The 27,203-nt window shown below is 43.2% G+C and overlaps 1 protein-coding gene across 2 annotated transcripts in view; it reads left to right on the top strand.

The window, feature by feature from the left end:
• The window catches only part of LOC124118078 (5'-nucleotidase domain-containing protein 3-like), a 33,408-nt gene extending 13,120 nt beyond the window's left edge, over window positions 1-20,288 (top strand). For both annotated transcript variants that reach the window (XM_048390936.1, XM_048390935.1), the window contains exons 9-16: window positions 2,374-2,476; window positions 3,246-3,347; window positions 9,539-9,623; window positions 11,012-11,098; window positions 11,391-11,444; window positions 11,967-12,053; window positions 16,033-16,097; window positions 16,485-20,288. In XM_048390936.1, the coding sequence (XP_048246893.1) occupies window positions 2,374-2,476; window positions 3,246-3,347; window positions 9,539-9,623; window positions 11,012-11,098; window positions 11,391-11,444; window positions 11,967-12,053; window positions 16,033-16,097; window positions 16,485-16,692 (791 nt within the window). In that variant the 3' untranslated portion in view covers window positions 16,693-20,288. The remainder of the gene's footprint in view (window positions 1-2,373; window positions 2,477-3,245; window positions 3,348-9,538; window positions 9,624-11,011; window positions 11,099-11,390; window positions 11,445-11,966; window positions 12,054-16,032; window positions 16,098-16,484) is intronic.
• The last annotated feature ends 6,915 nt before the right edge of the window (window positions 20,289-27,203 follow it).

The raw sequence follows: 27,203 nt of genomic DNA, 5'->3' as shown, positions 1-27,203 counted from the left end.
GGTGGTGGTGGCGTGGAGGGTTGTGGTGGTGGTGGTGGCGGGGAGGGTTGTGGTGGCGGGGAGGGTTGTGGTGGTGGTGGTGGCGGGGAGGGTTGTGGTGGTGGTGGTGGCGGGGAGGGTTGTGGTGGTGGTGGTGGCGTGGAGGGTTGTGGTGGCGGGAGGGTTGTGGTGGTGGTGGTGGCGGGGTGGGTGGTGGTGGTGGCGGGGAGGGTTGTGGTGGTGCTAGTGGCGGGGAGGGTTGTGGTGGTGGTGGTGGCGTGGAGGGTTGTGGTGGCGGGAGGGTTGTGGTGGTGGTGGTGGCGGGGTGGGTGGTGGTGGTGGCGGGGAGGGTTGTGGTGGTGGTGGTGGCGTGGAGGGTTGTGGTGGTGGTGGTGGCGGGGAGGGTTGTGGTGGTGGTGGTGGCGTGGAGGGTTGTGGTGGTGGTAGTGGCGGGGAGGGTTGTGGTGGCGGGGAGGGTTGTGGTGGTGGTGGTGGCGGGGAGGGTTGTGGTGGTGGTGGTGGCGGGGAGGGTTGTGGTGGCGGGGAGGGTTGTGGTGGTGGTGGTGGCGTGGAGGGTTGTGGTGGTGGTGGTGGCGGGGAGGGTTGTGGTGGCGGGGAGGGTTGTGGTGGTGGTGGTGGCGGGGAGGGTTGTGGTGGTGGTGGTGGCGGGGAGGGTTGTGGTGGTGGTGGTGGGGGGAAGGGTTGTGGTTGTGGTTGTGGCGGGGAGGGTTGTGGTGGTGGTGGCGGGGAGGGTTGTGGTGGTGGTGGCGGGGAGGGTGGTGGTGGTGGTGCTAGCGGGGAGGGTTGTGGTGGTGCTAGTGGCGGGGAGGGTTGTGGTGGTGGTGGTGGCGGGGAGGGTTGTGGTGGTGGTGGTGGCGGGGTGGGGTTGTGGTGGTGGTGGTGGCGGGAGGGTTGTGGTGGAGGTAGTGGCGGGGAGGGTTGTGGTGGTGGTGGTGGCGGGGAGGGTTGTGGTGGTGCTAGTGGCGGGGAGGGTTGTGGTGGTGGTGGTGGCGGGGAGGGTTGTGGTGGTGGTGGTGGCGGGAGGGTTGTGGTGGTGGTGGTGGCGGGGAGGGTTGTAGTGGTGCTAGTGGCGGGGAGGGTTGTGGTGGTGGTGGTGGCGGGGAGGGTTGTGGTGGTGGTGGTGGCTGGAGGGTTGTGGTGGTGGTAGTGGCGGGGAGGGTTGTGGTGGTGGTGGTGGCGGGAGGGTTGTGGTGGTGGTAGTGGCGGGGAGGGTTGTGGTGGCGGGGAGGGTTGTGGTGGTGGTGGTGGCGGGGAGGGTTGTGGTGGTGGTAGTGGCGGGGAGGGTTGTGGTGGCGGGGAGGGTTGTGGTGGCGGGGAGGGTTGTTGTGGTGGTGGTGGCGGGGAGGGTTGTGGTGGTGGTGGTGGCGGGGAGGGTTGTGGTGGTGGTGGTGGCGGGGAGGGTTGTGGTGGTGGTAATGGCGGGGAGGGTTGTGGTGGTGGTGGTGGCGGGGAGGGTTGTGGTGGTGGTGGGGGCGGGGAGGGTTGTGGTGGTGGTAACGGCGGGGAGGGATGTGGTGGTGGTGGGGGCGGGGAGGGTTGTGGTGGTGGTGGGGGCGGGGAGGGTTGTGGTGGTGGTGGAGGGGCAGGGGCCCAACCCTCTGAGCAATAGAGATGTCCAATTCGGCCCTATATATGTTAAACGTGACACAACATCATGTTTCTCCCATCCTAATTAAACCCCAGGAGTGTAATACAATCTCCTAAATGCCTCGTCCGACTTCTGAGAGTGTTGTGTGTGACACAAGAAGTCAGAGTCAGATAGACATGGAGACTGAAGGGCAGAACTGGGCAACTATGGTACATGGTCACCTGACCTTTACCTGTACATTAACTTGCAGCACATGTGACTATTGTTTCCTAACTAATTGTGGTGTTCGTGCTATCAACCACTGGTTTGCCTGGTCTATCCTTGAACATTTTCTGGCAACAATATTGCTGTTCAAATAGACTCATCAATGAGTGGTTGGTTTCAATTTCCCCTCCGTAAGCGAGTGGGTATTCTGTTAGAACTGGTCTCCAGCAACCTATGCTTGTCGTACAAACCGACTCAGTGGATCGGGTGGTTGGGTTTGGTGATTTGGTTGAATGTTTGCCATCATACCCCGATGGGACATTGTTCTTAATATCAATCACTGGTTTGTCTTTGTCAGACTGTGTTATTCACAGGCTGCCACCATACTGCTTGAGCATGGCTTAGTGAGGCATTAAACAGCATCCAAGCCATACATAAAAACATATAGAAGGTGTACCCACTTCCCTAAAGGCTGCAGATTCTTAACTTTACTAACAGCAGGTGTTGCCACCACTGGAGATGATGCACCTCAGTTGACAAGCACGCTGATATATTCTCATGTGTGTGTTGTATGTTTTCAGAAACAACCTTACAGAAGGGCAATGAAACCAAGCTGTTGTTGGAGGGACTGTCTGGTGCTGGTAAAAAACTCTTCCTCATCACCAACAGTGGCTTCCCCTTCATGTAAGTCTCTGTTAGGAATCAGTCAATGGTGAAAACAGGTGCTTCGTATGCCTGGAAACATCTGACCAACGGGTAGAAACAAACATGTTTAATCCACTCGTCCTTATAATGATAACATATAGCCAAACCCATGATAATGGCAAATTTCTACTTGTCATGATACCTTAACTATTGGGCAATTTGGCAAGGACTAAGGCCTAGTGCCTATTTCTAACGCTGACGACTTATGCAAGACCTGCCCTAAGGGACCAGTTGAAAAGTTCAATGTAGGATAAAAAAGTTAATTCCTTAAGTTTTGAGACATATCTCCCCACCCAACCAAACAACTTAATTCTGAAAATGTTGTGAAGTCCTTGTAATACTCTAAAACACTTTCTCATGAAGACAGCAATGGCAAAACTCTACTTTGTGGAAAGGCCAAATGTATTTAATGACAACTCCTAACTTCATATGCCTGGCAAATCCTGTTACATTAGCATTGATGCTAAGAGCTTGCTTTTTCTGTCAACTTGCCCTGACAATGATAATGATCTCATGGTGAAAATTGGATTCATGAAATATAGTTTTTGCTTTGTTTCGTTACAACATAAAACATCGAGAAATCAGGTAGGTTGATTTTGTTGGATGAAAAACTTGCAGGGCCATTAATTCCCCCACCCCTAAACTTGGGGAATTAAGGTGTTTATCCAACATCAAACTTTACAACTGTTCCTAATCAAATCATATTTTATAACAATTTGATGTAATTAAGTTATTTTGTGTGTTCCAGACATGCTGGCATGTCGTACATGATTGGACCAGACTGGCAGGACCTGTTTGATGTCATTATCACAAATGCTAGAAAGCCAAAGTTTTTCAATGAAGCTTCTCGGTAAGTGAACAGCTGTCGACATTGTTTCCTAGAAATGTGTAGGTTTGCCATGGGAGTGAGAAAGGGGAAGAATCTAGTGTCTATCAGTTTGTGTACTCACATTGGAGATAAGGAAATGTCAGTTGAATGTTGAATCACCTTTCCATGGACTTGTGTAATAACTGCATGAGCTACAGGAATACATTGTGTTGAATGAGAGCTAGACATGTATGCATATTATAATTCATTCTCATTAAAATCAGATATCTTACTTATCTTGATTACCTCTGTCCATTAACATCTGAGGGCTTCATGATGATTGAGTAGCGCTCTAAAGGTAAGAAGGAAATTGACTCGAGTACCTGTGTTTACAAACCTTATCCAGATTTGAGTACCTGGTATGTGACCCAGTTGAGGAATAAATTTACCTAAAAGTTTGGCATTTAAACAATTTTAGTTTGATCTCACTTTACAAGACTTAACTGGTTTACCTATTAACTGTCTTTGTCTTGCCTCTTGATTTCGAATAAGGTGGTGTTTTCACAATCTAGTTTATATTTTGATTCATGTAAGTCTTGCAATTGCAAGTACAAAGAAAATATGTCTTGGGTTGTGATGTATTTGTTTAAATACACTTTGCCCTTGAAGTTGTTATTGTAACACATTTTACCTCAAAACCCACTTGATCTGACAGGTCGTGTGTCACATTCATTACTGTTTGTTCTCCCAAATTATGGAGCTGACTGGTTGGCATTGATATCTGATAACATTTTCAGAATGAAAAATAAGCATGAAATGCATTGGGCACGTAGGACCACATAAATGCAGCTTTTCCCATCATCTCAGTCCAAATGCATCCAGACACTGGACCACATCTCGTGTTAGTGACACGTGTGTTAAACTTGTTTGTTTGTTGTTTAACGCCGCACTCAGCAATATTCCAGCTATATGACAGCGGTCTGTAATGAATTGAGTCTGGACCAGAAAATACATTCTCTTTCAGATTAAATCCTCCTTGGGGCACTTATTGCATTTTCCTTGCTCAAGAAAATCTACATGACATAGTTGTAACCATTTTCCTTAATAAAAAATGTTACCACACAAAAAACTTCATTTGTATGATATACGACCACCCTTACGGGGCCTCACCCCCCACGGCGCCTCACGCCAGGGGGAGCAACTCTCACCCAAATCACTTTCCTTATGGTTTGCAATGAAAGAAATGTACCATACATACAGTTTGGTCAGCCATGGTTCTTGTCAAACAATATTTTCTCTTATTTTGTCTTGTGTGAAAAATCAGCACGTCTGTCTCTTACAGATGACAAGGCGTAATACCTCGCATTGTAAAGTTTTAGAGTTGTAATTATACGCCACGTGCACGGTACCTTTGAATTCAAATGGCCGTAATGGCGTCCATATTGTAGTTCCACGGGCTGATACATGTAACACCAAGACCATTAGAAACGGCTTGGGGTTTTGTTATATCATACAGCATTGGTCTACAATTTTTTCCTTTACAAAAACCCAAGGTCGTGTGTTAAATTATAAACTACACTTACCTTTTTTACGGGTTTTTACACCTTTGCGAGTAACACGCCCCCTTTGGTGTTATAATTATACTACGACATTGGCTATTAGTATCGCGTTACAAATCGCATTCTACATTACGCCTTTGCTTCTAGTTTCACAATTTATGCACGTATCTTTCCGATCTTTATATCGCACTGATACACTTTAATACCCTTCCCGCCCACCTCAGAAATTACTGTCTTTTTTACAAAGACCTTCAAACTGTGTACAGGTTGTTATAAGACAGGCACGAACGCTGCCTTAAATGTCTGGAGGAAGACGGGCATTGCCTTGAACCCCCCGGGCCCCCAAAAAGAGACAAGTTGACTTGCTCCACTTTAAAGAGGTCTATTAAAGGCGGGGGTAGATATCAGATCTGCTGAGACCTCTTCCGGGACAGGATAAATGTCCAGGTACTGCCTCAGGTGGTTGCGCCCATGCCAGAGTCTGAGACCCCCAACTTGACTACGGTCAAGCAGGGCTGTCGGTTGAAGGCTGCTTACATATGCTTCGAGGAGCAATATCATAATGCATGCCACCAGCTCCGTGTGTCCGCACACCCCGCGTATCTGTCAGCTGTACAGAGGGAGTTAGCGGGAGAGGGGCCGGCCGACTCTTCGGAGTTGGCCGCGAAACTAACGGAAGTTCAGTCATCTTGCGCGGGACGCTATTCGTAGCTGTGCCTCGCACATGATGTGCGCTGTTATGGGCATGCGCAGGCTGTGGATGTCGGTATCTAAATACTCAACTTCCACATGCCAAGACCTACTTGCTTTGCCGTATAAGATGGGTGCCACCCTCTTCCCTGGGGCTCAGCAGGTGGTCCGAGAGGCCGCTTAATTGTATACTTCCATCAAAGACTCTAAGGCCTTGTTTGGAGGTACCAAGCGTTAAAACCGCGTAAGCGGGCCTCTCAACTTGTCCCCTCCTACGCTGACGCACCGGGTCAGAAGTCCACACCTGCTTGGAAGCAGCCGCTTCCTTGAGATAAGGGCGACGGGAGGAGCAAGAGAGGCCAACAGCTTTTTCGCGGGCTGGGAACCCATCGGGTTCCCATTTGCGCCCGAAGGCCCCCGGATGGACCCGTTATCGAACTGCCGACTGCCGGGGTCCACTGCCTCAAGCCGGATGTCCCCGGAGGCGGCCGACTGGCTCTATTCCTGAAGGAATGGGAGACAGTTACATCGCAATCCCCGGACCCCGTCCACTTTAAGGGATGGACATTTGCCTCGGTGGAAACATCATCCTCCCCCCCTTCTCCGGGATAAAGCACACTCCGGTGCCTGCTACCCGAGAGAAGGCGGAATTCCTCCGTGCCGAGGTCGACGCACTTCTTATGAAAGCTGCGATCGAACCGGGTCTCGAGGGACAGGAAAGCGAGGGCTTCTACTCGACTTATTTCCTAGTCACCAAACAGTGATCTCAGCTGTCGAGACAGGAGAATGGCTAATGTCAATAGACTTAAAATACATCTATCTCCACATACCCATACACCCTGAGTTCAAGAAATACCTGAGGTTTTCTTTCGACGGGAGGTGTTATCAGTTCAGGGTTCTACCATTCGGGATCTCCACGTCCCCGTGTTCACCAAGCTGATGTTGTTTCCTGCCCAAGTGGCCAGGTCGAAAGGTCGGTTCTGCCATCCGTACCTCGTCGACTGGTTACTAACATCTCTATCCCAATCCCTGAGTCAGATAGCTACACAAGACATTCTGATCACTCTAGGATGGATAGTCAATCTCATGAATTTAGATCTGAGCCCCACTCAGAATCTAGTCTTCCAAGGGGCTAATTTCAACACGGTGAGAGGACGTGTATCTCTGTCACAAGATATCAAGTTCCTTAAGCGCAAGTCACACTGCTCGTACATGGCTCCAGTTACTGGGCAACATGGCGGCGACAGTGGATGTGGTCTGGCGGGCGCGCTTGAGAATGAGTCCCATTCAACAAGCACTCCGTCGACTTCGGGCGAACTCGGAAGATCACGAGACTGTGCTCGAGACTCCGTAGTGGCTCATTACACACCTTCAGTGCTGGACCGAGGTCAGGAATCTGTCCCGGGGGCTCCCCCTCGACACTCCCGTTCCGTCTCTCACAGTTCAAACAGACGCGTCACTCTCCGGCTGGGGAGGCGTTCTGAATGATCACACTGCCTCGGGACTATGGTCTTAGCAGGAGATCAAACTGCATATCAATGTGCTAGAACTGAGAGCGGTCAGGTTGCTGTTCCAACGCTTCCCGGATCTGCTTTGTGGCCAAGTGGTTCGTCTAGAGATTGACAACCAAACGGCGATGACTTTCATCAAGAAGCAGGGGGGAACAGCGTCTCCGTCGCTTCGACAAGAGACGTGGCAGTTCCTACTATGGTGCGACTCTCACGATATCAGGGTGCTACCTGTTTATTTCCCGGGGGTGGACAACGTCCGTGCGGACGCTCTGTCTCGCCGGATCCTCGCTCCTCACGAGTGGAGGCTCGACCCGGGGATCTTCGGGATTTTCTCCCTATTATAAAGGTCGTTACAGGTGGATCTGTTTGCGTCTGGGGTGAACCACCAGACACCAATGTTCTGCTCCCGAGTCACCGACCCGAGGTCAGTGGCACCGGACGCCATCCAGCTAGTTTGTACGGACAGTTCTGTGGGCATTCCCCCCCAGTACCTCTGATTTCCAAGGACCTGTCTCAGCTAGGCACTCAGCCTGCGCGACTAATTGTGCTCCTGGCACCTCTTTAGTCGGCGCAGAGTTGGTTTCCAGTAATACTCAGGTTTCTGGCTCAGCCTCCTGTTATATTACCTTTACGACCGGACCTCCTATCCCAGAACGGGGCCCTCCACCCGAATCCCAGGATTCAATGGGTGGCTTGGCCAGTGTCAGGAATCGCCCCCAGAAGAGCGGTATTCCTGCAAGAGTTGCAGACACAATACTGGCTTCGTGGAGGGATTCGACAAACGTTCAGTACGAGGATAGATAGGCCTGCTATGCGCGCTGGTGTGTCGATAGAGGGATTGCAGATTTGTTTTCTGCAGATCTCGTAGCCGTACTTGAGTTCCTCCAGTCGCGACTAGATGACGGCCTGGCCGCATCAACAGTCCAAGGGTACTCTACAGCTATCGCAGCTTTTCACGTCCCTGTCGACGGGGCACTTCTGCGTGCACACCAATTAGTGCAGGTGTGGACAGGATCCGACCGCCAGTCCGGCGGATCAGTCCCCCTTGGGACTTGTCAATCGTTCTCGATTGGCTGTCCCGTCCTTCCTTTCGAGATCTGTTGTCTCTCTCTCTTCAGCTGTTGAGCTGGAAGACGGCGTTCCTTGTGGTGTGTCAGCCGATCCCGAAATAACTGTCTTCCACCGGGGCAGAGTCAGTTTTCGACTACCGGACTCTTACCGTCCTAAGGTCGCACACGCCTTCCACGTGAATGGCTCCTATTGAGCTACCTGCTCTTTCACAGCCTTCCTAATTGGGGACCACTGCAAGACATGTCTTGGATGTCCGCAGGACCCTCAAGGCCTATATCAGCAGAACTATGGGTATCCGTAAGGATAACCAACTATTTTGCTGTTACGGCGGTAGGAAGGCTGGCTCACCTGCGAGCAAACAATCTACCTTGAGGTGGATAGTTTCAACCATTTGTACAGCGTATACGCTTACAGGCAGGGACCCCCCTACCAGGTTGAAGGCTCATTCGGTTAGAGCAGTGGCTACGTCACAAGCGTACGCCACGGCTCTGCCCATTGAGGAGATCTGTTCCGCGGCTGTTTGGAGCCAGCCGAGCACGTTCATCAAGCATTACCAACTCGACAAACACTCAAGCGAGCGTGCTCGGTTTGGTCAGTCAGTTCTCCGAACTGGGCAATGTTCTAATCTCTAGCCGATTGAGTATTCGAGATTTTAGACAGTCCTCCGGTTATACTGCTCAGTAATGGTCTCAGTTTATTGAACTCAATATTTTATTCTGTTGAATAATAAAATACGATGTATTTATTTACGCCTGTTGCTAATGGATGCCACTTCCTTGATTATCTTTGGGAGTCTGTCTTGATGCAATAAGTGCCCCAAGGAGGATTTAATCTGAAAGAGAATTTTACAAACCTGTAGAGGTTATGAATTCTCTGATGAAATCCTCCTTGGGGCACGGCCACCCACTTCCCCACATTCCGTCAGCATTTGACATATGGAAAGTGATTTGGGTGAGAGTTGCTCCCCCTGGTGTGAGGCGCCGTGGGGGGTGAGGCCCCGTAAGGGTGGTCGTATATCATACAAAAACGAAGTTTTTTGTGTGGTAACATTTTTTATTAAGGAAAATGGTCACAACTATGTCATGTAGATTTTCTTGAGCAAGGAAAATGCAATAAGTGCCCCAAGGAGGATTTCATCAGAGAATTCATAACCTCTACAGGTTTGTAAAAGTGATTGACATCATGAACATCAATCCACGCAATTGGGATCGATGACATGCATCAACCAAGTCAGCGAATGGCCACCCAATCCCGTTCATCACCTCTAAGGCCAAGCATGATCGCTTTTTACAGCAAGCATGGGTTGCTGAAGATTTATTCTACCCCGAATCTTCACAGGTTCAATGTTAAGCTGGTGGCCTTGGACAGTATTTTATGGACAGCTTCACACATGTTCTTTCAGGCCATTCCGCACCTACGATCCAGCCTTGTTCAGCCAATCCTGGGACCGGGTTCAGACACTGGAGAAAGGCAAAGTTTATCAACAGGTACATGTTGACCACATGGCTTGGCTCCCTCTGGATATAAACAGCAGATACTGTATTCGACGTAATAAGCGCCCCGCTCTAACAAGTGCCCACGCCGGTATTTGCTAATATATTGGCTAGTGAACAATCCCAATTAGCACCCCTTCCGATTGATCAATGTTCACAAGACTTATTTATAAGCATACAATATGCACTCATGTGTTATATGCACCCTTAATTATGGGCAATTAAATAATAGTCTGTTTTTTTCAGGAAAATAATATTCTAATAAGAGCCACCTACTTCTAATTTCGAGAGCCCCCTGGGCGATTATTACGTTGAATACGGTAACTATAGATCATTATCTGATCGTCTCAGTCAATAAGACAGCAATGATGCACGGATTAGTTCACCAGGATATAATCAGAAGATATCTCCAGATCATCGCAGTCTGTAAGACAGTATCATATTTCTTGACTAAAGTGTGCAGCCCCCCTCTAGGGGATTCGTTATTTTAAAAAGCAAAATCTTTCGAGTTTTATGCACTTAAAAATATTACATTTTCCCATCGGCGTATTCAGGGAAACAAACAGGTGATAACAAACAAAATATAACTGGACAAGATGATTTACTGTTTAAATTGTATTTCCTGTTCTACTAGGTATTGTTTTATATGCAGACATTAAGATTATCGTGTGCATTTATTGTAAACCATTGTAAACTAAGCCAGTAAGAGCAATCAGTTGTACACCCGTTTTCTCCCACTCTACCGATGAATTGGTTAGAAATTACCCAATAATATAAGTTTCATTATTTTGATGCAATGATCATCAGAATTGTATTTGAAACTATTATTTTATCAGGAATAATATATTTCAATATCATGTTGTTTTCATTGCAGCTTTACTATATATATAGGAATCAGATCTTTGGTAGGACTCTGGTTACAAACATAAGTCCAGATATACAATGAACACTTTTTGTAACCAGACAGTGTTACTACATGATTAATTTGCATACTTCAGTACGGATTTGTTGACATGGTATTTCAGGTGTTACATGCTCATGGTAATGTCTTTGTGTTGGGGGAAAAGACATCAAAACTCATTATATATTGTATAATGTGCACCTGCCTCTACACCGCTGTGTTTTTTGGAAAAAAGATGTGCACACTGTACTCAAGATAATATGGTAATGATGCACGGTTCAGTTCACTTGGACGCAACAGCAGGTATCTCCAGATCAACATCCTAGTTTTGTTGACCTGGCAAGGGAGTTTGTCTTTATGTTTGTTGTCTGCAGTCTGAAGTACTGATAATGAATGTACTACTGGTCAACCAAAGAACTGAATGTTGTTATTTCCAATATTTGATGCTGATTCTGTGACTTACCACAATCTCTTTTACCAGGGCAACTTCTACCTCCTGACACAGATGACCGGCTGGTACGGCTCAAGGGTTCTGTACTTTGGTGACCATGTGTACAGTGATCTTGCTGTGAGTAGTGCGGATAAAGGGAGCGAACTCTGTAGTACTTCATGTACAGGGAGAAATACATTGTGATACAGTATTGTACTTCTTGAATTAAAATCAACTAAAAGTATTACACAGATTCCAAATGCCAGTCAGTGTTATTACAGAGGTCCCCATCACATGTTGTCTGGACTTGATTATATGCAGGTTGACACTTCAGGGCTGGTATGTTGCCGACACTGACAGTTCTGACTGTAGACATGTATAATTTCAATGATGCTTGAAGTTCACTGGGTATAATTTCCTCTACATTCAGGATCCCTCACTACGCCATGGCTGGAGAACTGGTGCTATCATTCCTGAGCTGGAGGTACGCTATCATGTTGAAATTTTAACTCAGTTGGAAAGTTTCACATACTCAACATTGTATTGAACATACATTATGTTAGTAATACTTCCAAGTATCATCTGTTATACAAACCCTGAACCCATTCGCAACCATAGCTTCGTTATGAGCATGATCTGAATAACAGACAGTACACTAAATGCAGCTGTCTAATCAAACTACACTCACGAGCGAGAGAAAGTCAGTGATAGGAGCAATGGATGGAGCTGTTGGCATCACTTCGGAAACAAAGCTTCGGTGGCTATTGAGTCCAGGAGATTCCTTATAATAAACAAGGATGTGTTTGCTTCTTTAGTTCAACCTACTTGTGATGGTATATAAAAATAGCTACAGTCACACCCATACTTTCTCTCTCAGAAACATCTCAGGGCAAAGTATTACAAACGATAAGAACCCAGTGAAACTGTCCATTTATCACTATAAATCAGGAAAGCAAGAACTCCTTCTAGACAATAGGAAATGGATACCATTTAGTGTTTACTTCAGGCTGAGATTGAACAGCAGAACGACCCTGCATACAAGTCAGCTGTGAGGTGGCTGGTATCTCTACAACAACTCATAGAAAAACATCAGGTGAGATATCATCCTAACATCATGAGTATGTGTGTCTTCTAGCTATACTAAGCTGCATCACCAGATGATATACCATCATGTGTATGTGTGCCCTGAGTGTGACCTAAAGTCACCTTACATGACTTTATCATCTGACTACCCCTGCCACATCACTCTTTCTCTCATCACCATTGTGTAGGGACGTGTTTTGAATAAGTAGAGAATTTATTCTTGTTTTTTTAAAGGGTTTCCTCTTACATCTTATAAACATTTACGGCCAATTATGGGAAATAATCATGATAAACGCCCATCCTGCAAGATATGCAGACGTTCTTATTCACCAGCCGGTCCTCATGATCTCTGTTGTGATTGCCCTGGACCCTGGCTCACCGCTACCCGCAAACTTCCCATTTGACAGAAGAAGCCTTTCGCAAATGCCAGAAATGGAATATCGATAGACAGTTTACATCTAGGACAGTCTTAATACAACCTCATGTGACCACCCTGACTTCATTATCAGTTGACGATGACTGTTGACTGTCACCTGCACACCTGTTACTGAGCCGATATTTGCTCAACTACAGACATATGTACAGTTTTGGCAAAAGACAGTTCCTTCACGACAAGCATCACAAGTGTGACAACTACTGCTACCAACCCTCCCAGCATTCCCCAACCTTCAGCTGAGAGTCTGTCTTCTCGCTCCCCCATGAGATGATTTAGTGCTCCCCAGACTCCTCCTGTAGTATGGACCCCAGCATACTTCGTCCTTGTCTACACCCTTCACAGAAAGGAAGAGTTGAGATAGATCACGCCCCTCTGACCAGGATCGACATGTGAGGGTTCTACATTCGAGGGATCGATGTTAGAGGGATCAATAATTCTAGAGATCTACATCGATACAGACTGATAAGACACAGAATGCCATACATCAAGATCAACATGGTCGACATTGTACTGATGAAGACTGTTGCGTTGACCAAGAACCACAACACCATGCCTATCAATATTCAGCAGGGGATTGACGTAACGTTTATAGGGATTGCCATCAAAGCTGGGATCAATACCCCTCACTCTCTGGATCCATACCTTCACATGCCTGACCGTTACCCATCGCTTGGCCATTACGATCGATACACATCATATTCGGATTACAAATCTATGTCTTATTACTATCGCTATACACCACCCCAAGAGCGCCATCAGTTTCGACAACGATATGCAAATGGGCCCTCACCTGGCTGATAAATAGATCGACATCGATACTTATTGTCTACGAATCAACATCAGGATTGACATGATTCCTCCACTTGTGGATCGACATTTGAGCGACAATGACACCCCTTTCCTGAGGGTCGACATCAAAATCAATATCAGGGGCATATTTTCTATCTCTAAAGAATGTCAGCAGTACTTTTAGCTCCTGAGATTGAAATATAATCTGCCTTCGCAACTGTCAAGCATTCAATGGTTCGGTATTTCAAGGCTTCGTTGAAGAAGTCTGTACTATCGTCAACCATGAAACCTAAGCGATCAGACCCTTATTGTGTTTATTTTCAAAACCTCATCATTGACCATCACTTCACTATCAATGGAAGAGGATCTGTTATCCACTTCATTCTTAACAGCTGAATGTTTACCGCCTGCTGGACGACCACGGCCACGATGCATGATGCAGAATAGCCTTGTACAGTTGTCCTACATCCTAACATACTGTATCATCAAGACGGGTTACTCTATTGCATTGACATATATATAAGAATCAAGGATCAAATTTAACTATGTTGGTTTGGAGACATGACAGTCTAGATTGGCATAGCCCTCCCTTATCTACTTCACGGAATCACGGCTCCTCTAGCCTGTGGTAGGGGTAGTCAGGTGATCAAGTCGTGTGAGGTGACTTTAGGCCACACAATGGGAATTACAGTGATGTGTTTTGGCAAAATGGTTTTAAATGCTTAAAACTTCACGCACAATTCCACTTACGTATGGAAAGGAGAAGGAATCAATGCATAGTGTGAGATGGGATAAGGATATATTCTGATATACATATACAATTTGATGTAAAATTTACATGCTATTAATATTGTAATATCCTTTATATGCATCAGTATGTGAGATATCGTGCAGTGTTGGTGTGACAATCTCCCTACAGTCTTATGTACAATCAGTTGAGATATTCTTGTCATATGAGTATTGTTATATTCTTTCACACCGCTAGGTGAGAAATCATACAGTGTTGGTGTGACAATCTCCCTACAGTCTTATATACAATCAGTTGAGATATTCTTGTCATATGAGTATTGTTATATTCTTTCACACCGCTAGGTGAGAAATCATACAGTGTTGGAGTGACAATTTCCCTGCAGTCTGATATACAATCAGTTTAGATATTCTTGTCATATGAGTATTGTTATATTCTTATGCACCACAAGGTGAGAAATCATACTGTGTCAGGGTTACAATCTCCTTGCAGTCTGATATACAATCAGTTGAGACATTCTGGTCATATGAGTATAGTTATATTCTTATGCACCACAAGGTGAGAAAACATACAGTTTTGGAGTGACAATCTCCCTGCAGTCTGATATACAATCAGTTGAGACATTCTGGTCATATGAGTATAGTTATATTCTTATGCACCACAAGGTGAGAAAACATACAGTTTTGGAGTGACAATCTCCCTGCAGTCTGATATACAATCAGTTGAGACATTCTTGTCATATGAGTATTGTTATATTCTTATGCACCACAAGGTGAGAAATCATATTGTGTCAGGGTGACAATCTCCTTGCAGTCTGATATACAATCAGTTGAGACATTCTTGTCATATGAGTATTGTTATATTCTAATGCACCACAAGGTGAGAAATCATATTGTGTCAGGGTGATAATCTCCCTGCAGTCTGATATACAATCAGTTGAGATATTCTTGTCATACGAGTATAGTTATATTCTTTCACACCACGAGGTGAGAAAACATATTGTGTCGGAGTGACAATCTCCCTGCAGTCTGATATACAATCAGTTGAGACATTCTTGTCATACGAGTATAGTTATATTCCATGAGGTGAGAAATCATATTGTGTCGGAGTGACAATCTCCCTGCAGTCTGACATACAATCAGTTGAGACATTCTTCTCATATGAGTATTGTTATATTCTAATGCACCACAAGGTGATAAATCATATTGTGTCAGGGTGACAATCTCCCTGCAGTCTGATATACAATAAGTTGAGATATTCTTGTCACATGAGTATTGTTATATTCTTTCACACCGCTAGGTGAGAAATCATACAGTGTTGGTGTGACAATCTCCCTACAGTCTTATATACAATCGGTTGAGATATTCTTGTCATATGAGTATAGTTATATTCATACACACCACAAGGTGAGAAATCATACTGTGTTGATGTGACCTCCATATAAAGCCAATGGCACCATAGCTCAAAATAGAAACATGTTGAAAACCTTAAATATTTTGTAATCTGTGAAGAAGAATCTATAAATAACTAAATCACCAGCTGTTTGAATAAGTCATGATGTAGTTTTTCTTTTGTGGCCACAGTCGGCAATATTACAGCTTTGTCACATTGGCCTGTAAATAATCGAGTTGGACCAGGCAAACTGGTGACTGAAAGCATGAGCAATGGTCCATAATATCAGGACATGATGATACGCAATCAGCCACATCAAAGTCCCTCGCCAATCGGTCAACGTTGTTACATGGTTATGACCTTATACTCTCAGGAAACAATTCTATCCAGGAAGTATTGGTAGTATGGTTTGGAGAGTTGATATTTTCGAAAATTTGTCTTTTGGAATGTCACCAGAAAGCAAATGGACGAATATGAGACATTAAGTTTATGTGAAAGCATATTTATGTGGTACTTCACATGTGAAATCATATAGAAGTAGAGTCTAAAATTATGATGATTTTGAATGGTTGATGGTTGTGTGGATCTTGAGAAACCCAACTGACATTATTGTTTATTTCCCAGTGTCAGGACAGCCCTGAACAGAGAGAAGTGATACAGGCATGGCTGAAAGAGAGAGATGATCTCAGGTGAGGCTGTCTGAAACCATCTGGGGCCAGGCTTGGAATAGATTGTAATGTCGGGAATGAAGAATGCAGCAAAGTTTCACTTCATCATTCCATTGGGCTACCTTCTACCCATTGCAAATTAAATAAAATACTTGTTCCATATATTTAGCAGGACTGTTTGACTTCCTTTCCTCTTTCTTGATGGTTTGCAGTAAACATGAAGATGTCTTTCAAACAGTGTTCTGATAATCACCTCTTTGTGAATGTTAATTTCTATGCTTAGAGTTTGGTTTATCATAGTCAGTATATTGCAACATGTGATCTTTTCAATGAGTTGAATGTTATGAATATTTCACATTTCCATAATATCAGTTGAATTTAATAATCACTATTTTACTTCTGTGGCAGAAACTACACAAAAGGGGTGTTCAATCCACGGTTTGGCAGTCTGTTTCGGACATACCACAATCCAACTTACTTCACTCGACGACTGGCCCGGTTTGCTGACATGTACATGTCGAGTCTGACAAACCTGCTCCACTACTCAGTGGACCACTCCTTCTACCCACACCGAGTGCTGCTGCCACACGAACCAGGCCCCTTCTCCAAGTACTGAGTGGAAACAGTACACTGAAATAAGCATGTACTATCATGGATCAGACACATTGGTAATTCAGTATTAAAGTCCTCTTGGAAGTAATGGCCAAGTAAAAGAGCACATTGACCTTATTAGTGACGTGGAAGCATTGATGGTCTACTGCATGAGTATATAGGCCTACTTATGTCATTGAAACATTTCACTAGACGCACCTGGGGACAATACTGGCATTAAAGCATTTATACTTAACTAGTGCTCGGACCTAATATTGACATTGAAGTATTCAATAGACTAATACCTGGACCTGGGTCTGACATTGAAGTATTGATGGTCAATTGCACTGGTACCTGGCCCTAGTACTGACATTGAAGCATTGATGGTATACTCCATTAGTACCTGGCCCTAATACTGACATTGAAGCATTGATGGTATACTCCGTTAGTACCTAGCCCTAATACTGACATTGAAGCATTGATGGTGTACTGCGTTAGTATCACAATATTTCAACGAATCCTCTGAAAGGCTGCCCTTTTTTCTCCGCAAAAGATGCAATACTTTTGCCAAGATATGTACTTCTCTGACAATATGTGTAATATATTTACCTATCCTAATCAGTGGCGGATCATAAGTGTTGACCAGTTAACCATCAGTTGTATGAATCTCATTATTAGATGGCAAATGTGATATCTTGCACCCTGTTCATTATGGTAGCTTGTAGAACATTTAGGTAAAAAAGGACTCGTGGTTGTTGTTTATCGTACAATAAAACACTGCAAATCATGGTTTATTCTCCCTGCAGTATTTTATTGAAAGCTAAACAATGACAATGACTCGTTTATTTCTTATATGAGATATCAACATTATGTACGGCCTGTTTAAGAATGATGATAAAATGTACGAGCTTTAAAAATATTTACCCGTATTTACATAATGATGACTCCCTCAATAGAAGGTCCATTTTATGGGTATTTCCCACATATTCTCACTATCCTCACGTCGATTATCTGTACCTTTTCTCCAAATAACAATTACCATATCTCTCCTGTTTTGGGATATGATCGTTGGGTCATCGCGTTAATCTGTGTTGCCCAGCTACATCTTTGGGAAACAACTCACTAGACACTCCCCTCTCAAACATAGCGTTGTCATATATACGATGTCTTCAAGTTGTGAGCGCATGTTCGAATCTCGAGATATGAGGTCATGATAGAACAATGTTTTATCGTGAAATAAGCAAGGCTTCATTCTTCACTATTCTTTGCAGTTATCGCGTAGCTAACTTATATTTGCCAATAAATCTCTGACAGGGCATATTCATATTGACCCTCATAACAAACATTATCAAGCTTCATGAACAAATTGATTTCCTAAAGTTCATGGTTTCCACTTATGCATAAATGTCTATTACTGACTGTGGCTAGAAGACTGTTGCCGGCACATTGTGCCAGTGATGTTTGGGAGACGTCACACAGCATTGTTTACCAAGGCACAGGTTGCTCTCCACCCTATCCTTACCTTTAAGTGGGCATGGGTGGCCCAGTCATCTTATTATAAGGCGCCGCTATTGGCTGTGCAGAGCTGCATCCCTTAGGCACACCAGAAACCTATGATTATGGGTTTGAATCCTGGTTTCCCCGATTATGTTTCTGGGTTTGTCAGCACCATACCCATGCTCGTGGGTTTCACCGAAGTGGTAAACGTCTGAGACCTGTATCACCTCGGGCTTTCCTCCCACATTAATCTGACACACTGCGATAGTGCTGTTGAAAGCGGCAGTAAACCCAACTCACCCACACACTTACCTTTTGGTAATATGTGTGGAAAATAGAAGATTAAGTAAAAATAACAATATTGTATGTATGTTAATATCAAATTCTGATTTTGACTACATTTGATATCAGAATCTGTCTTACACATGGTATCTTCTATGTATTCTCCTTGGGAGAAGTGGGCACTATGTTGGTATCCTTGATGTATATCATATGGGGCTCTATGACTTGAAAGTATAATTCTCCACATACTGTTCCTTAAGGGGAATGTTAGTTGCAAGATAATGTTCTGATGACAGAATTAGTGTTATTTAGTGTTGTTTGTTAAACAATAACAGTCATGATCATCGTTGTTTTTAAAGAAGATGTTAGTCATTAAATCAATTTGATGTGTTAGATAATATATGTGATACTAAAACAGATACGTTTCGAACACTGTGTGTGGTAGCACGTGTTGATAATACACTGGATGTGCTCATCAGCAAAGGATGCAGAGTGCATCACAGTATCATGATTCACAGTCAGTATCCTCGGCATCAGTTAATACAAGGTATAACTTTAGTTGAGGTATTATGAGTTGTTTTCTTTTAAGAACAGACATCCCCATTGTTCTACTGTTAAAATGATGACCAGTCCATGTGTAGGTATTAAGACTGTTATATAGATCCCTAACCTACTCAACATTCATGTATATATGCATTAGCCCTTCGAGTAAACCACTGCCATTTCACACGTGGAGCACCTTAATCACGTCAATAACGTTTTGAATCTTGTATATTTTTTTTTTTTTCAGAAATGCATTTTATTTTATGAGATCATCAGAAATCAAATGCAATAATATGAGTCAACACAACTTTATATTTGTTAGATTACTTGGTTTATGGATGACAAAACAATTCAACTTTTCTCAAAAACATTAATTGAAAATCGAAAGTTTTAGCACTTTACACTATTTGCCTACTTTGATGCTTCCTTTGCTCATCCCTGCCCTGTTAAAATCGGGTTATAAGCAATAAATTGGCTGTACCTCACGCTTATCCTAACAAACAGCTAAAATGGTTATAAGTCTCGTTGACTTCGTGCCTGACTGGTTTGGATCCTTGAACATACTTGGGTCTCTGGTTTGCATGGCCGAAACTAGATAACAATAACCCACAACTTAAGGCATGTTTATTTCTTGCTGTGGAGGTAAACAAGATTTACTCACTCACATTCAGTACTGGAAGTAGTTGGCAAATAAATCAGTAAGGAAAACGACCTGAGAAGATCTCGTTTAGAAATGGTCTTCAGGAACTTAGCGACTTAGAGATTCAGGTGGTCATGCTCACTGACTTGGTTGATGCATGTCATCATATCCCAATTGCGTAGATCAATGCTCATGAGGTCTGTACCTCGATTGTCTGGTCCATACTTGATTATTTACAGCTGGGATATTGCTGAGTGCGGCGTGAAACAAACAAACAAACAAATAAAAACTGCTGTTATTTCAGATTATTATTTATTTCTCTGTGAAAGCCCAGCCATTAAAAATACCATTTTGCTCTAACAAACTATGAATTGTATTAAGTCTGTGATATGTTTTAGAAAAATTCGATTTATGTGTGTTTGTTTGAAGACTGTCGAGCTGATTTTTAAATTGGTTTGGATAAGTTAAATTGTAGTTTAGCCTTCTTTTTAAGCAACGTTTTTGTTGCCATTTGTTATTATGTCAGCAAAAAATTATTTATGCATATGCTGGTACTTCATGCATTGCAGTTTGTTTTATTGTAGGATGATTGTTGTGGTTAATCTAGATCTATTGTTAATTATATGTATTTTAGTATGAAATAAAAAAGTTACAGACTGCACTGTTTCAGATTCGTGTGTACGTTTGTTTCATTGTTCTGCTTTATGAATGTCTTTCATGGACATACTTATAATGACAACCCAGTGTGTTCCAATGTCCACCCATTAAGAAGGAAACAAGACAAATAGATCATCTGAGCTAATGACAAACTCAAAGGTCCAGAGTACTCCTATGTCCATCCATATAGAAGGAAACAAGACGTATAGATCATCAGAACTAATGACAAACACAAAGGTCCAGAGTACTCCTATGTCCATCCATATAGAAGGAAACAAGACAAATAGATCATCTAAACTAATGACAAACACAAAGGTCCAGAGTACTCCTATGTCCATCCATATAGAAGGAAACAAGACAAATAGATCATCTGAACTAATGACAAACTCCAAGGTCCAGAGTGCTCCTGTATCCATCCATATAGAAGGAAACAAGACGTATAGATCATCAGAACTAATGACAAACACAAAGGTCCAGAGTACTCCTATGTCCATCCATATAGAAGGAAACAAGACAAATAGATCATCTAAACTAATGACAAACACAAAGGTCCAGAGTACTCCTATGTCCATCCATATAGAAGGAAACAAGACAAATAGATCATCTAAACTAATGACAAACTCCAAGGTCCAGAGTGCTCCTGTATCCATCCATATAGAAGGAAACAAGACATATAGATCATCTGAACTAATGACAAACTCCAAGGTCCAGAGTGCTCGTATGTCTATCCATATAGAAGGAAACAAGACGAATAGATCATCTGAACTAATGACAAACTCCAAGGTCCAGAGTGCTCCTATGTCAATCCATATAGAAGGAAACAAGACATATAGATCATCTGAACTAATGACAAACTCCAAGGTCCAGAGTGCTCCTATGTCCATCCACATAGAAGGAAACAAGACATATAGATCATCTGAACTAATGACAAACTCCAAGGTCCAGAGTGCTCGTATGTCTATCCATATAGAAGGAAACAAGACGTATAGATCATCTGAACTAATGACAAACTCCAAGGTCCAGAGTGCTCCTATGTCAATCCACATAGAAGGAAACAAGACATATAGATCACGGATGACAAACTCCAAGGTACAGAATGGTCTTACGTTCCCCCATACAGATGGAAACATTAACATACTGATCATCTAAACTAATGATGAAATCGAAGCAAAAATAAGCCACTGACATCTTCCATGTTTATATATGTCAGTATGAGTTTAAAAGGGAGGAAAGCCTAAAGTCTTATCACGTTTATCACAAGAGTATGCATGGATCAAACAAACGTATGATCGATCACACGCTAACCTGGGATTTGAATATATAGTCTTATCCCGAAAATTCAATTCTACGAGTGATTTGCAGTACCCGTGACGACCGGGTCACTGTCACCTCTACCTAACATACAACCCAGCATGTGAGAGGTAAAGCATTGGTTGATACTGAAAATACAACACAACATGTGGGAGGTAAACCAGTGGTTGATACTGAACATACAACCCAGCATGGGAGAGGTTAACCAGTGGTTGATACTGAACATACTACCCAGCATAGGAGACGTAAACTAGTGGTTGATACTAAACATACAACCCAGCATGTGAGAAGTAAACCAATGGTTGATACTGAACAGACAACCCAACATGGGAGAGGTAAACCAGTGGTTGATAATGAACATACAACCCAACATGTGAGAGGTAAACCAGTGGTTGATACTGAACATACAACCCAGCATGTGAGAAGTAAGCAAATAGTTGATACTGAACATGCAACCCAGCATGGGAGAGGGAAACTAGTGGTTGATGCTGAACATACAACCCAGCTTATGAGGGGTAAACCAGTGGTTGTTACTGAACATACAACCCAGCATTGGAGAGGTAAACCAGTGGTTGATACTGAACATACAACCCAACATGTGGAGGTAAACCAGTGGTTGATACTGAACATACAACCCAACATGTGGAGGTAAACCAGTGGTTGTTACTGAACATACAACCCAGCATGGGAGAGGTAAACCAGTGGTTTATACTGAACATACAACCCAACATGTGGAGGTTAACCAGTGGTTGATACTGAACATACAACCCACCATGTGGAGGTAAACCAGTGGTTGATACTGAACATACAACCCAACACGTGGAGGTAAACCAGTGGTTGACACAGAACATACAACCAAACATGTGGAGGTAAACCAGTGGTTTTTTACTGAACATACAATCCAGTATATGGGAGGTAACCTAGTGGTAGGCACTGAACATACAACCCAGCATGGGAGAGGTTAACCAGTAGTTGATACTGAACATACAACCCAGCATGGGAGAGGTTAACCAGTGGTTGATACTGAACATACAACCCAGCATGGGAGAGGTAAACCAGTGGTTGATACTGAACATACAACCCAGCATGGGAGAGGTAAACCAGTGGTTGATACTGAACATACAACCCAGCATGGGAGAGGTTAACCAGTGGTTGATACTGAACATACAACCCAGCATGGGAGAGGTAAACTAGTGTTTGATACTGAACATACAACCCAGCATGGGAGAGGTAAACCAGTGGTTGATACTGAACATACAACCCAGCATGGGAGAGGTAAACCAGTGGTTGATACTGAACATACAACCCAGCATGGGAGAGGTTAACCAGTGGTTGATACTGAACATACAACCCAGCATGGGAGAGGTAAACCAGTGGTTGATACTGAACATACAACCCAGCATGAGTTATTCGTTTGATATAGACCATGAACTATCATGCGACCTGGATCAGGCAAATCAGCAAAACTGTCTGTCTGCATCTGTGCGAGACTGTTGATGCATGTTGTTTGTATATCTCCATGTACTCCTGTCGGTTATGTGGGAATATTTATTCGTTCTAAGGTTTATGAAATCCATTGGTAGTCTGTCTCTGGATTGTTTGTTCGACAAACATATGTGGTATTGTTCCACTGTCTGGTGTGTCCCAGGTGTGTACCTGAACTGTTTGTCATATCCGACTGTTTTTGTGTGTCTGAATATGCGTTATTTGGTCAGTTTGTACATCCGACGTTTGTTGTGTCATAATATAGTGATTTGGATGCCCGACTGTTGATGTTTTAGTTAACCATATGGACTATCTTTAAGTATATGTTAGGACAAGAGTAACCACGTCTCTCGTCATGGGCCTGTCACAGATATTGAAATGTAGGTGTATGTTTGAAGATATTGTACACGTTAACCCATCATGTTGATAGATCATTACTAAGTGAGTGGGGTTAAGGGTCACTTGAGTATTTCAGTTATATCACGGTGTGTCAGCTTCATGTTGACTGCAATCAAGTGATGTGGGTCTCAGATGTTTACCACTTTGTTGAAACCCACGAGCAGAGGTAGAATGAATAAATATTTCAAACAACATTCAGGGCCATCAACATTTTGGGAAATCATTTTGATCATATGATAAAATATATATTTAGACTATATGACATCAATAATACAAGTGTATGTGAGATAACGGTACATGTGATTGTGATGCTTCATCAACATCAAGTCCTATATCTCCCACAACTTAAAACTGCAAACAATGGTCAGTGTACAAGAAGTCTTTTTAGCTGATTTTACTGTTTGTCATATTTATAGAAGTGTGTAACTACCATATTAATACACATAGACATTCGTCAAGCCAGTCACTTCTAACATAACATACTGCATGAAACAAAATGCAAAATAATAATACATGACGTGAAAACCCAAGTGTAATTCACCCAACAAAAGATAACTGTGATCATATCCTCATCCATCACATGTTGATGGCAAGAAGCATTCAACTTACACAATCGAGTTAAGAATTCATTCGGGCAATAGGCTTCACTCAGATTTTAGATTGTGTTTGATTTCAAACTAAAATTCCGCCTCTCCATTTTGTGTTTTTCACAGAAGTAAAGGTGACTTGTCTGTTTATTACCAAATAAGGATTACACATGTGTGGCTGTTTGTACCAGTCCATACTTATATCATGTCAGTTTTATAGTGTTAGCCTACTGAGATACCATGCCGCAGTTTAACATGGACACCCCACTCAGACACAGTATAGACCCCGAGCCGACCAGTCCTTGGTTTGTCCATTCTGGCCGGTACATCCTAGCGCTAAAAGTTTTGACTCATGTATCGATAGGTTAATTGAGTTATTGAAACACAACATGGTAAGGTGAGAATGAGATCATGATTGTTGCATGCACGTGTCTGGCTGCTTGTATGTGTGCGGATGCACTGTGTTTGTAGTGCTAGCACACTTAATGTCGCGCTCCAGGCAGGGTAACAAGAAATACCATCATGTAATGTCTTTTGGTATGACGTGGTCAGGGGATCGAAACACTGCCCCCTCTCTCTATCAACTACAACATGGACGCGGCTTTTTGTGTGCAAAGTTAGGAGACTTAGCAGTTATATCACATAAAGATATTCACTGATCAGTAACTGATAGGATCACAGTATATATATAGAGAGAGAGACATCTTATTAGTATATAAGGATAATTGGACAAAAGTACAACATATACACATTAACAGTGGACATACATGTAGTTGACAGTGAACCTTGACATTGAGAATGATGACGGGTTTACAACAAAGCATTTCATATAACCTCTTAGCCCTATGTGAAATATATGGCACAACAGTACAGCTAACAGAAATAATACGTTTTGGAAAGGAAGGTGACCATGGTCGCAGTTTGTGGAACCACTACGGCACCGTTGGTCCAGGTGCAACTAATCATGTCAAGGGGTGGGATGGGAAACTAAGTCTTCAGAGTGCCGGCTCCCATCCCATCTGAAAAGTGAACTGTGATGCAGCTAAGCAGTGGTGGCAACAGACAGGTGCGCAAGGAGAAATGTACAGAATTGGACAATGCCCTGGCCGTATACAAGAGACAAATTGAGAAAGGACAGAAATGTGCTATGGGGTATGTTGTTGCATTATATCACACCTGACTGGTTCTTAATACTGAAAATTGTGTTTAAGAAGTCTTTGAAAGGCATAAAGATGAGGGGAGAGAGCGAGAATAATGTTTATTATAGTATCACATGTTATATACACTTCATACTAAAACACGTACACGAACAATAAAATATAACGTCCGACCAGGTATGGCCTACGAGACACTTAGACATAAAAGCAAATTATAACGCCATGATCTGGATAAGGTAAAATAAAACATAAACTAACACAATGTTTAAAATTAAGGTTGGGTTATGAACACGCACGCTCGCACGCACACGCACACGCACACGCCAAATTACTTATAAAGTCACGCACGCAATCATACACAAACACGTAGATACCCATCCACCCAACACCATACCACGCACACACGCACACACACACGCACAAGTACACGCACACACAAACACACGCACGCACACACACATACCATACGTACATTATACCACACACACGCCCACACACACACAATACGTACATTATAACCCCCACCCCCCCCCCCCCCCCCCCACACCCCCCCACCCCCCCACCCACCCCCCAACACACACACACACACACACAAAACAGGGGTGCATTTTCCTCACCGACACTCAACATAAACATTACAAGTATAACATTGATCACAAGAAGAAATACTACAATTCGCAAGCATAGTGACATACATGCAGAAAAGCGCACACAGAAACAAATGAGTGACAAGCGTCTTTGGAACATTTGATCAATTAGCTTACAAAGAGTATAACATCCGTGTTCACATCTGAGTAATGTTATAAATTTCTCGGTTGAAGATAAGTTTTTGAAATCTGGCATACATTCACACATAGCGTTCATTACATCATAACGTAAATCATCATCCATGTTACAATCAATTAAGAAGTGGACCTCAGTCTCTACTGAGTTAAAACAAAAAGGGCAAGTCTATCCTGAAGGGGGACAGGGGGACGACTGTACCTCATTTTTTCAATGTTAATGGGGAGGCTGCCACTGCGTAAAATTGCCAAATATTTTCTGGTGCTTCTATGGATATAATGTGATAAGACATAGGGCTCAGGCGCTAGATCCGTCTTAAGTAATCTATAGGTCCTCAGCTTATTACCATTAGGGTAATTAGCATCATTCCACAGCTCTGAAAACCAAGCAGTTTCATCCACTTGAATTTTTTTTTGCATAATCAGAGTGAACTGACCACGTGTCATCGAATGGACATCGATCAAGTCGACGACGTTTAAGTTTCTAGCTAGCTTGTAAACCTCCTTTTCCAATGAGCGCCCTCTTTTACTTGACCAAGCATGAATGACACGGGGCAATCGTGTAATTTCCATACTGTTAAGGTGGAAGAATAAACGAAATACTTCTATGCGTTGCTTAGTGACACATGATTTCCAACCCATGTCTCCCCTGGCGGCGACATTTGACGCATTACGTCTAAGGACGAGAAAAAAATTACATGCTTTGTTTTGCTTTAACTTTTAATGTTCATACAACCCCCAGATGGAAGCACCATATTGCATAAAAGGCTGAACCAAGGATTCATACAATTTAGTGTAAATTGCATAAGTAAAACCACCAGCATCAAAATATTTTGTACATTAAACACCAAAAGTTCGGCTTGCCGATTTAGCCATTCATTAATTGTGAACTTAAAGTCCATGTGTTCGTTGAGCCACAAACCAATATATTTATAATTGTTACTATACTTCAAAAGAGTTTCTCCAATTGAAAAGTTGGTTTTGGAGTAATTTGTATTGGTGGGCCTAAACTGAACAATCTTAGTTTTTGTAGGATTAACTGTATGTCTCCACTTTTGACACCATTCATTAACCATGTTTAACAAATTTTGCAGTTTGTCCTCCGTGGGCGCCAATAATAAAATAGCATCAGCATATAACATAATACCAATATTTAAATCATTTACGTCAACACCACAGTTCATGCTTTTTATATT

Source organism: Haliotis rufescens, unplaced genomic scaffold (assembly GCF_023055435.1).
Source record: "Haliotis rufescens isolate VD_foot unplaced genomic scaffold, xgHalRufe1.0.p SCAF_9, whole genome shotgun sequence".
NCBI classification, from domain to species: domain Eukaryota; kingdom Metazoa; phylum Mollusca; class Gastropoda; order Lepetellida; family Haliotidae; genus Haliotis; species Haliotis rufescens.
Note: the sequence above shows the minus strand (reverse complement) of the source record. Positions and strands in the feature narration are given on the sequence as shown.